A 12,700-nucleotide genomic window follows, 5' to 3' on the forward strand; every position below is an offset into this window, starting at 1 on the left:
GTTATTGTATCATTAGCAACTTTTCCAGACTACTGACCACTTCTGTCTTTAGCAGCTTGTGTGCTGTGTTAAAGAGATTTCAAAATGATTACTTCAGTCACATGACCCCTCTCTCCCCATAATGATTTCAGAAGGGGTCTGTTTATCTTTTGTCTGAACCAACTTTTGCTTTTCTTTCAGGGATGGGGGTGATTAAATTCTGTAAAGTCCCAGCCATTAACCCCGAATGAGTCATTATCCATCTTGATGAGATAGGAAAACATCTTTCATTTAACTATTGTTCTAGCAGACATTTTATAGAAATGTAAATGTTAGGTGCAGTACATTTTTTAATAAATGCTTTTGAAGTAGTTCTTGACATCCTCCAGTGTGAAATTCCATGAGAATGCCTGGGCATGCCTGAATTGTAATTCACATTGGAACTTTCCAGGAGTTTGTCAACCTGCAATGCTGGGTGTCAGGTGACTTGTGGCAGCCATCTTAAGTCAGTGTCTTGTCTTGTTTTTAAAAAGTCCTTTAAACAGTTCAATTTATGCTTGGTTAGCCAGTGAAATTACAGATGGATATACTCATGCACAAGTCACGTCATTCTGACATTATAACTAATAATGTATTTGTGGTATTTTGTCATTCTGCATTTGTTAAATTGTTCATACTTCATACTGCTTTTAATGCCCCAAGTGTCATTGGCTCAATTATTAGTACTTTTGCTTCTAAGGACTTGAGCACATAATCTAGCCTAACACTTAGTTCAGTACTAAGTGCTGCGTTGTCAGAGGTGCTGATTTTCAGATGGGACACTAAACTGAAACCCTATCTGCCTGTTCAGGTGGACACACAAGACCACATGGCACTGTTTAGTCTGCCGTATTTTGAATCACTTTACATTTGGTTCTCTTCTTCAAACAGTGGCATGTAATAAATTGAATTTCCAGCTTTCAGAAAACTTTCTGTGCAGTAACTTAATGCTTTGTCAAAGTAATATTGGTGCATTTTTTTACTCTGTTGTCATTAAGCTTTCAGCTCAACATCTGGCATTAATTCTGCTCCATGCTATAACTTGTTTGCAAAGAACTTCTATTTTTAACTGTTAATCTCTGTTTTCTTGAAAGCAATGTCCATAATCTTCTATCAACCCATTAGCTACTTTGTGAAGGACGGAACTAAGATAGTAGAATAACAAGGATAACAGATACTTGGGGATGATCAAGTCAGGAATGTAATTATTTTTGCTATCACCTAAACCCAAAAATGAAACTGCATAATACTTACCACTCTTACATGTCCTTTTATTCATGCTGTGGAAGAGAGGGAGGTTTTTTTTAATGGAGTTGTTTCTTTGTCTTTTGGTACTGATGGATGAAATCTGCATTTGTTAGATTGCCATGCAATCTCTGGGAATTTACAAATGATTATATAGTACTTAATCTCAGGGCAAAATTATGCACTGATGACTTTGGATGGCTACTATTATTTACATAAGGAAAACTTTTCTTGGAATACTTCTTAAACTATGTGAAATAAACAGAATTGATTTTCTTCAGCTTTCATATTCTAAAGCTCTTTGACATGTAACATTATCTTTCTTTCAGGTGAAAATGGCCTTCCATTACCAATTAACCATTACAGTCCTGAGCAGCTTCCTCCAGAAAATTCACCATTTTTGGAAAGGAACTTTGTATGCAGGTTAAGATGTCTCCTAGATAATTCCTCTGGATTTTTGGTAAAGTTATTTTTGACCTTTTTTCCCCTTCTCTGTTCAACTTTCACATGAAATTGTTTAATAATGAAACATATTTAAACCATAGGCACTTAGTCCTTTGTCTGATATAATTCCAATGCCCTAAATTGCAAATCACTTGATTTAGGATATGTTGTAATATAATGGTAATAGGTGCTCAGATAAATCCATGTTCCAAACAAGCATGGCTCTTGGCAGTTGATCATATGGTAGAATTAATGGAAGTTCACAACATAAAGCATTTTGAATTCTTTGATTGAATATTGCATTGCAGAAGGCTCAGTTAACAGATTGATGAGGAAACATATGATTTCAACCTAATATTCATTTCTGAATGAACATGTTAGCATAAATTATGCGATCATTTGTTTAAAAATATACCTTAAGTGCTTCTAAATCTTTTGAAAGATACAATGGCCAATAGTTTTCTGACAAAATAATGATAGGTATAATAGAACTCACTATTATTTATGCACAAATGCTACAGAAACTGTAGGTGAAGGGAGATGAGTTGGAGAGTTCATCTTTCCACTATTAGCATTGAGAAAGCAGCATCTCACTCCAAAACGAATTGAATGGAGTGATGTTGCTGTACTTACATGGTAGACACAGACTAAGCTCAGCATAGAAAGTTGAGTTTTGTCCATTTCAGTCTAAGTACCCTTTAAAAGATGTGATAAGTGTTAGTTACTGCAAACCAACCTGTCACTAAAATTAACTTTACAAATATGGAGACTCATTTCTTCAGGTTTTAATTGCTGTTGAAAATTTTAAATGATTTTCTTTTCCTTTGTTTCATTCCTCTTTCTCTTTCTCTCAATCCAATTTTTCATCCCTCTCTTTATTTCACATTTTGTATCTGATTTGCTATTGAATTCACCCACCCGTGTCTTGGTCTTTTCGGCAGTCTTTCAGAGTGGTGATGGTAAGTTAGAGAGTGGTCAAGGATCACCCAGGATAGATGGGAGTTGGATCATGTTGCAGTTTTTCTCCAGAGAAGGTGCCATTTAGGGTGTTGTGTGCCTTACAATTTTCAAGATGGATGCAGAGACAATGAGATTGGTTGGGTTTAGATGCAGTCGCAGCTTGTAGAAATATTCAGCCATTTTTGACAGGTCAGAGTTTAGCATGGCTTCCATATCCTGGAAAGGTTTTGCCTGCGTTGTGAAGGCAATATTGTCAGCATAAATAAATTTTTGGGATGATATGGTGGGCATGTGACTTAGGTAGATGTTAAAAAGTTTTGATGCCAGGACACACACAAAAAAGAGTGGAGGTTAAATGACGAAGGGGACGATGGTACAAAACAAAAGAGGGTGATCATGAGACAAGTAAAACAAAAGATAGGTTTTGAGGAGGTGAAAATGGGAAAAGCACAATCATCACCAACTGCTGCCATCCAAAAACAAATCATAAAACAAAAAATAGAAAAGGGGCAGAAGTTATGATCTAGAAGGAAAGAAGTAAACTTGGGAGGAGGAGGAAAATGTGAGTAGAGAGCGATTCAAGCAAATGATCACAGATTACTTCACTAGCAATGTAACAATGAACATAGTGCAGCCAGATTAGATGACAAGATCAAGCAGGTGGCCATATACGTGGGTGGGCCATGTATATTAAGGTGGAGATTTAAAGTGGAAAGGAGGGCAGTAAACTCAGAAGAGAGAATAAGAAGAGTTGAGATGGAGGTTGAAATCATCACGGATGAAATCGTCACTGATGAGAAGTCACTCAGTACAGTGGCTGATGGAGGAAAGCAGAGATGATATGTCTGGTGAGAAATTTGGAGACGTATTTGGGTGGGTGGTACAGAACAGGAGTTTAAATGAGAGGCTTGAAGGGTGGAACAAAGTGTGATGCTCAAAGATGGAGAAGTTCCCACAGGAATAGGGGATCAGGCCAAATTATGACTTAGAGATAAGTGGCAGGATTTTTCCTCCTGGGCAGGAAACAGAGGTTGGGACTGTATCCCGATTCTGAATCTACCTCCCAATAAACATTTATTCATCATGATTTTCAAGGGTATGCCCTCTTTTAAATTGGCCTAAAGATTGGGATGATGGGTGGGCTGTCAATGGTGGAGGATCAATCAGAGGTCTTCCAGCTTGAAAGGAACAGCAGACTACAATAGACAGTAAGCAAATGAGAGAGCACTTCAAAATGAAGGTGCCCTCTTTCCAACTTCCTGCACTCCGGATGTTACAGCCAGGTCTCCACTATGAGTGGAGTGGAAACTCGTCTATGGGGCTGCCTGCAACTGTTTCTGCACCCAGGCAAGCAGGAGGGCCCTCCCAGCGCCTAAACTAGCCCCTGTGGGAACCTGCAGCCCACTGGAAAATCCCAGGAAGCCTCCTTTAATTGGCCTTGATATGAGCCTTGATGGTTACTCACCACATGCTGCAAAATTTGCTTGGAGGTAGGGTGGAACAGGGAACCTGCATGCCAGCTGTTGGGGCTCTTTTTAGATCCTGCCCACCTCCAATCTCAGCCCCAGCAGGGGCTAAAAATCCAACCCAAGGGCTGCAACACTGCTGTGACAGTTTAAACCAGACAGTGGATGATATGAAACAAAAACAGAATTACCTGGAAAAACTCAGCAGGTCTGGCAGCATCGGCGGAGAAGAAAAGAGTTGACGTTTCGAGTCCTCATGACCCTTCGACAGAACTTGAGTTCGAGTCCAGGAAAGAGCTGAAATATAAGCTGGTTTAAGGTGTGTGTGTGGGGGGCGGAGAGATAGAGAGACAGAGAGATGGAGGGGGTTGGTGTGGTTGTAGGGACAAACAAGCAGTGATAGAAGCAGATCATCAAAAGATGTCAACGACAATAGTACAATAGAACACATAGGTGTTAAAGTTAAAGTTGGTGATATTATCTAAACGAATGTGCTAATTAAGAATGGATGGTAGGGCACTCAAGGTATAGCTCTAGTGGGTTTTTTTTTTTATTTTTTTTTATATAATGGAGAAAGAAAAAAAAAAAGAAGGGGGAAACAGAAAGGGGGTGAGGATGGGGGAGGGAGCTCACGACCTAAAGTTGTTGAATTCAATATTCAGTCCGGAAGGCTGTAAAGTCCCTAGTCGGAAGATGAGGTGTTGTTCCTCCAGTTTGCGTTGGGCTTCACTGGAACAATGCAGCAAGCCAAGGACAGACATGTGGGCAAGAGAGCAGGGTGGAGTGTTAAAATGGCAAGCGACAGGGAGGTTTGGGTCATTCTTGCGGACAGACCGCAGGTGTTCTGCAAAGCGGTCGCCCAGTTTACGTTTGGTCTCTCCAATGTAGAGGAGACCACATTGGGAGCAACGAATGCAGTAGACTAAGTTGGGGGAAATGCAAGTGAAATGCTGCTTCACTTGAAAGGAGTGTTTGGGTCCTTGGACGGTGAGGAGAGAGGAAGTGAAGGGGCAGGTGTTGCATCTTTTGCGTGGGCATGGGGTGGTGCCATAGGAGGGGGTTGAGGAGTAGGGGGTGATGGAGGAGTGGACCAGGGTGTCCCGGAGGGAGCGATCCCTACGGAATGCCGATAAGGGGGGTGAAGGGAAGATGTGTTTGGTAGTGGCATCATGCTGGAGTTGGCGGAAATGGCGGAGGATGATCCTTTGAATGCGGAGGCTGGTGGGGTGATAAGTGAGGACAAGGGGGACCCTATCATGTTTCTGGGAGGGAGGAGAAGGAGTGAGGGCGGATGCGCGGGAGATGGGTTGGACACGGTTGAGGGCCCTGTCAACGACCGTGGGTGGAAAACCTCGGTTAAGGAAGAAGGAGGACATGTCAGAGGAACTGTTTTTGAATGTAGCATCATCGGAACAGATGCGACGGAGGCGAAGGAACTGAGAGAATGGGATGGAGTCCTTACAGGAAGTGGGGTGTGAGGAGCTGTAGTCGAGATAGCTGTGGGAGTCGGTGGGTTTGTAATGGATATTGGTGGACAGTCTATCACCAGAGATTGAGACAGAGAGGTCAAGGAAGGGAAGGGAAGTGTCAGAGATGGACCACGTGAAAATGATGGAGGGGTGGAGATTGGAAGCAAAATTAATAAATTTTTCCAAGTCCTGACGAGAGCATGAAGCGGCACCGAAATAATCATCGATGTACCGGAGAAAGAGTTGTGGAAGGGGGCCGGAGTAGGACTGCAACAAGGAATGTTCCACATACCCCATAAAGAGACAGGCATAGCTGGGGCCCATGCGGGTACCCATAGCCACACCTTTTATTTGGAGGAAGTGAGAGGAGTTGAAGGAGAAATTGTTCAGCGTGAGAACAAGTTCAGCCAGACGGAGGAGAGTAGTGGTGGATGGGGATTGTTCGGGCCTCTGTTCGAGGAAGAAGCTAAGGGCCTTCAGACCATCCTGGTGGGGGATGGAGGTGTAGAGGGATTGGACGTCCATGGTGAAGAGGAAGCGGTAGGGGCCAGGGAACTGGAAATTGTTGATGTGACGTAAGGTGTCAGAGGAATCACGGATGTAGGTGGGAAGGGACTGGACAAGGGGAGAGAGAAGGGAGTCAAGATAACGAGAAATGAGTTCTGTGGGGCAGGAGCAAGCTGAGACGATCGGTCTACCGGGGCAGTTCTGTTTGTGGAAATGGATGATATGGCCTGTCGGAGCACCGTCATTAAGGAGAAAGGTGTCACCAGCCTCAACCATGTCTTTACTAGGTCATAATGTGAATGTGATCATCCATAATAAGCTCTTGGATGTCAAGTCCTTTATTACTAAGTGAGCTACATTCTGGAGGGAGATGCTGAGTGGGGGACAGAGAAAGACAGTCTACGGACAGAATCAACAGGGGCAGACTTGGAACAATGAGAGAGATGGGAAGGAGGTGAGCATAATTAGCCCCCAGCAAGTGCAAAGGGTGGGGAGAGAACAGGATGGGTAATTGGGGTTTGCTGCTCATTCAGAGATAGCGCTGAGTGCCTTGGTGGGCCTTTCTAAGAAAGACGAGAGGCACAGAGTGAAGCTCTAAGATTATTTAAGAGGGAGTTAAAATTGAGAGGGCGGCATGAAAGCAGGAAAGATGATGAGTACTGAAGATTTGTATTTTGTGAGGGTTGATTATCTGAGGGCATAGATGGGAGCGGAGGCAAGATAGCAGGAAAGAATAATGAGAAAAGGGGAGAAAGGAGAGCAGAGATCCATTGTGGCAACTAAAACACAAATAAAAGAACACAAGGAAAACCTTCAGTTGCATTGGCAGGAAGGTTACAAATTAGATCAAAATAGCAAAGAAATTTCTCCTCGACTCATCCTAAATGATCAACCCCTTATCCCGAGGATATACCCTTGTGTGCCCAGCCAAGAAAAATAACCACTCAGTGTCTACCGTGTCAGGTCCCTTAAGAATCTTATGTATTTCAATGAGATTGCTTCTCAGTCTACTAAACTCAAGAGACGATAGACCCAGTTTACAAAGCCTCATTCCATGCGACACCCCAGGAACCAATCTAGTGAATCTTTGCTGTACTGCCTCCAAGGCAAGAATATACTTCCTTAGATATGTTCAGCACCATTCGTGACTCCTCAGATACTGAAGCAGTCCATGTCCAAATGCAGCAAAACGTGGACAATATCCAGGCTTGGGCTGACAAGTGGCAAGTAACATTCACGCCACACAACTGCCAGGTAATGACTCTCTCCAACAAGAGAGAATCTAACCATCGCCTTTTGACATTCAATGGCATTACTATCACTGACTCCCCACAATCAACATCCTGGGCATTACCATTGACCAGAAACAGAACTGGACTAGCCATATAAATACTGTGGCTACAAGAGCAAGTCAAAGGCTAGAATCCTGGGGTGTGTAACTCACTTCCTGACTCCGCAAAGCCAGTCCACCATCTTACAAGGCACAAGTCAGGAGTGTGATGGAATACTCTCCACTTGCTTGGATCAGTGCAACTCCAATAACACTCCAGGAGCTCGACACCATCCAGGACAAAGCTGCCTGCTTGACTGGCACCCCTTCCAGAAACATTCACTCCCTCCACCACTGATGCACAGTAGCAGCAGTGTGCACCATCTGCAAGATGCACTGCAGAAATTCACCAAGACTTCTTAGGTGGCACCTTCCAAACCCACGACCACTACCATCTAGAAGGACGAGGACAAGGGCAGCAGATGCATGGGAACACCTGCACCTGGAAGTTCCCCTCCAAGCCACTCACCATCTTAACTTGGAATATATCGCCATTCCTTCACTGTCACCAGGTCAAAATCCTGGATCTCCCTCCCGAACAGCACTATGGGTGTACCTACACCACAGGGACTGCAGTGGCTCAAGAAGGCAGCTCACCACCACCACCTCAAGGGCAATTAGGGATGGGCAACAAATGCTGGCCTAGTCAGCATCGCCCACATCCCTTAGAATGAATTTAAAGTTTTATTTTTTAAAAATATGGAGACCAAAACAAGGCAGCATTCCAGGTGTGGTCTCCCCAAAATTAAGTATAATTGTAGCAAAGCTTCTTTATTCTTGTAGTCCAAATACCTCTTAGTCCAAATCCCCTTGCAATAAAGGCCAACATGCCATTTACGATCCTAATTGCTTGCTGTACTTGCATGCCAACTTCTAGTGTTCCTTGCATGGGCACAACCAAGTCTCTCTGAACATTAACATTTAAAAATTTCATGCTTCTCTATTTTCACTTCCAAAGTGAATAATCTGTCACTTCCCCACATTATATTCCACCTGCCACCTTGTTGCCCATTCACTTAATTTATCTATATCTCCTTGCAGCCTCTTACATTTCCACCTAGTTTTCTATTGACAACAAACTTGAATACATTACTCCCTGTCTCTTTGTCTAATATAGATTGTTAATATAGATTGTAAAAAGCTGAGGTACTAGCACTGATCCTTGTGGCACTCTACTAGTTACAGCCCGCCAACGTGAAAATGCCCTGCTTCTCCCTATTCTTTGCTTCATGTCCGTCAACCTCTTCTCCATCTATGCAAATTTATTACTTCCAACTCGGTGAGCCCTCGTCTTGTGTGTTAACCTTTTTGAGTGACACCTTCTCGAATGCCTTTTGGAAATCCAAGAATACTCCACCTATTGATTCCTTTTCATCTACCCTACTAGTTACCTGTTAATAGGATCCACACTAGTTGGTGAAGTCAAAACTAAGACACAGTCTTTCCTTGCTGAGAGAGTTTATTGACTTGTTCAGAGTCAACACTCCGCCCATACACCCAAGGGTCCCAGCTATCCCATATTTATATGTGTTCAAGTGTCCATCGCCTGTTTCCCTTAATAATGTAATTGATATTAACAAAGCTTAACAATGTAATTGGTAAGACATTGACAACATCCTCAAAAACTCTAAATTTGTTAACACTATTTCCCTTCTGTAAAATCATGTTGTGTCTGTCTGATCAAACCATAATGATAATAGATTCCAGCATTTTTGCAACAACTGATGCCAGGCTAACAAGCTTGTAGTTCCCTGTTTTCTCTGTCCTTCTTTTCTTGGACAGAAGGCAGCTCACCACCACCTTCTCGAGGGCAATTAGGAATGGGTAACAAATGCTGGCCTTGTCAGTGACACTCATATCAGAACAAAAAAGAACAGTGGTGTTAAATTTGCTAACTTCCAATCTGATGGAACCATTCTAGAACCCAGGGAACTTTGGAAAATCATAACCAGTACATCCACTATCTCTGTAACCATCTCTTTTAGTTTTTGGCTTATACCCTCTTAAGTTTCTCTAATACTGTTTCTCTGCTGATATTAATTACATTAAGTGCCCCACTCTTATTTAGCTCTTTGTTACTTTCTCTCTCCCTCATATGTAATTTGTTTCTTCTATGATAAAGACAGATACAAAATATTTGTTCAACATCTGTGCCATTTCCTTGTTTCCAATGATAATTTTTCTCACATCTGCTTCTAAAGGATCATGGTTTACTGTAGATAATCTCCTTTTTATATACTTGTAATGGCTCTCACAATCAATTTTTATTTCCCTGACTAGTTTACTCCCATTTTCTATTTCCCTTTTTAAATCAACATTTTGTTTGCCCTTTCCTGGTTTCTAAAACTTTTTTACTCACTTCTCAGGCTTACTACTATTTTTCAAAACATTAAAGGTCTCTTCTTTTAATCTAATATTATCCTCAACTTCCCTAGGAAGCCACAGATAGATTTTTCTTGCTAAATGAACATAATGTATTCTTGTCAAATTTTGTATTGTTTTTTTAAAAGTCATCTACTGTTTATTTACCACCATGCCTTTCATTCTATTTACCCAGTCAATCTTAGCCAGCTCTCCCCACATACCTATGTAATTACCAATATAATTGGCTTTGTTTAAGGTTCTTGTTTTGGACTTGAATATGTTAGTCTCAAATTTAATATGGAATTCAGTTTTTTTCCCCAGAGGCCCTTTTGCTATGAGATCACTGGTATCAGGCCAACTGGCCTATTGTTCCCTGTTTTCTTTCTCCCTCATTCCTTGTAGCAGTGTTACATTTGCTAACTTCCAATCCACTGGAACTGTTCTAGAATCTATGGAATTTTGGAAATTCATAACCAGTGCATCTGCTAATTAACTCTGCCTCATTGCACAATACTAGATCTAAAATCCCTTTGTCCCAAGTTGTTTCCACAATGTATTGTTTTAGGAAGCTGCAACAGACCTTTGCCAGTCCATATGAAGATTAAAGTCTCCCATGATTATTACATTGCCCTTGTTACAAGCTCAAATTATTTATTGTTTGATGTCCTGTCCAATAGTATAACTGTTGTTAGGATATCTATAAACTATTCCTCCTAGTGTTTTATGACCCTTGTTATTCCTAATATCCACTCGTGTTGATTCTACATCCTGATCCCCTGTTCGTAAGCTCTTTGTAGCTGGTCTCATGATGGTAGCATCACAAAGTACCTGAATGATGCCTGAAGTGATGCTGTGGCTCTGTTCAGGAGTAATCGGCCCCTCTTCAACTTCTGCGTGCCTCTTCCACACTCAAATGATTCACCAGGCTGTGCCAAATTAAAATCTGTGCCTATTCACAAATAGTGAACACCTGAGTTTTGTCTAGCACTTGATTCAGATGGCAATGTTACAAAGTGGTGTCATTAGGCTTGTTAGTGAGAGGGTGTAGTTTGTTTCTAAGATTGTGGCAGATGTCTGAGAAAAGGACAGGTGAACCAATGTGCATGGTTATCAAGTTAATGCATGGATGGTCCATGGCATACAGGAACTGCTTTACATTTGTACAGAGAAGTTAGTTATAATTTCATAGGGCTAGAGCATCTTACCTTCCTCCAGCTTATGCAGCACCCATATCATGTAGAGTTTCCCAATTGGTGACTTCCATTAGCCCACCTTTGCTAGTTTAGGACTCTTGATTTCCTGTATTTCATTCAAGAGACATTTTATTATAAAGAGAAGATGGATACACGTTGAATACAGAAATAGTTTATTCTGTGTATTTTAGGTAGCAGCACAGTTTTTTGGGGCAGAATTTTACATCCTGTGGGCAGGCACGTGCCCGACCCAATTGGAAATAAAATAGTGCACAATGACATCGGGCGAGTGTCCCAACGTTATCGCGCACTTACGCAATATTTTGCTCAGTGGGTGCACGCAGGTGCCAGAGCGGTGCCCACCATTAATTAAATGGCCACTTAAGGCCCTTAAGAGTCCAATTGAATGGGATTTTTGCTTGCCTGTGCGATTTTGCACTCATTGCACGGGCAAGTGGCCAAACGACATTTTCACAAACCTCGCCCAAATACAGGATAAAAATGGTCAGCAGCATCGGCAGTGTGAATAGTGAGGAGCTTTGGAGATAGTTTGCTGCTGGTTGTTTATTGGTACTTGGCAGCCTCATGTCTGCTCAGGGCTTCATTCTTAGTTATCCAGGCTTCATTTCAGGACTCATTGCTGTCTGCAAGGCCCTCAGAGTATCCAGTCTGTCTGAGCGAGCTAGAAGCCTTGCAGCGATTGCTGGGTTCCCTTGCGTCCAGGGTGCCATCAACTGCACACATGTGACCATCAAGGCGCTCCCAGATGCCGAGGCTCTTCAGTGCTCCAGCCTGACTGGATGGATGGCTGCCTGATGACAAGGGCTATCCATTAAAGAGGTGGCTCATGACGCCTCTCTGCCACCCAAGAACAGAGGCAGAGAAGCATTATAATATGAGTCGTGCCTCCACAAAGGCGGTAATAGAACCATAGGTCTTAAGATGTGCATGCAATGCTTGGACCGTTCAGGGGGTGCACTACCATACCCCCCAGAACAGGTGTCACTAATGGTGGTTGCATGCTGCACTCTGCACAATCTGGCACTGGCAAGAGGGGGCCGATCCACTGTTAGGAAAGGATCTTAACACAACTGCACAGGCCACAGAGGATGAATCCAGTAGTAAGTCAGAATAAGAGCACGGTGAGGAGAACTCCTAAGGGTATGGAGGCATGCCACGGTAACCTCCAGGGAGGCAGGGACACCAGGGACGTTTTGATCCAACACTCCTTCATCTAGGCTACCAAAGATCAGCTTCAAATACATGCCAGGACTGTTGCCTCCATCCCGGATGTCTGAAAGGATCCTTTCATTTGAACACAAAGAACACTCAGTGCCAGTGCAATAAAATTCAGAGCCACTTATGTCCAGCATTACGTACTGGCGTACCCTACACCAATAAAATAAAAAGGTGAAACATACTCAAGCCATGATGACAACAACAAAATTTATCTCATTTTGACAGTTCCAAACTATTTACATAAAATTCTCTGGTCTTTATTCCCAGACCAGTATAGATAGAGTAAACGTAAATGAACATAAAATTACCCATGACCTGTCCCTCTGTGCTCATGGTGCTTGTAACTTACATTTGCAAGTGCTATGTGTAGGTGCTCCCCTGTCGCTGGAAACGGGCTGCTGACCCTGCTGTCTTGTTGGCCTTGATGACCTTGACAGTCATCCTCTAGCCAGCGGAGCCCCTACT

The 12,700-nt window shown here is 42.6% G+C and overlaps 1 protein-coding gene across 1 annotated transcript in view; it reads left to right on the forward strand.

Moving 5' to 3' along the window:
- The window catches only part of LOC121276040 (aryl hydrocarbon receptor-like), a 229,658-nt gene that overhangs the window by 186,562 nt on the left and 30,396 nt on the right, over positions 1-12,700 (forward strand). The window contains exon 6 of the mRNA XM_041183986.1: positions 1,593-1,723. Within this exon, the coding sequence (XP_041039920.1) occupies positions 1,593-1,723 (131 nt within the window). The remainder of the gene's footprint in view (positions 1-1,592; positions 1,724-12,700) is intronic.

This window comes from Carcharodon carcharias, chromosome 3 (genome assembly GCF_017639515.1).
Source record: "Carcharodon carcharias isolate sCarCar2 chromosome 3, sCarCar2.pri, whole genome shotgun sequence".
Classification (NCBI taxonomy): Eukaryota; Metazoa; Chordata; class Chondrichthyes; order Lamniformes; family Lamnidae; genus Carcharodon; species Carcharodon carcharias.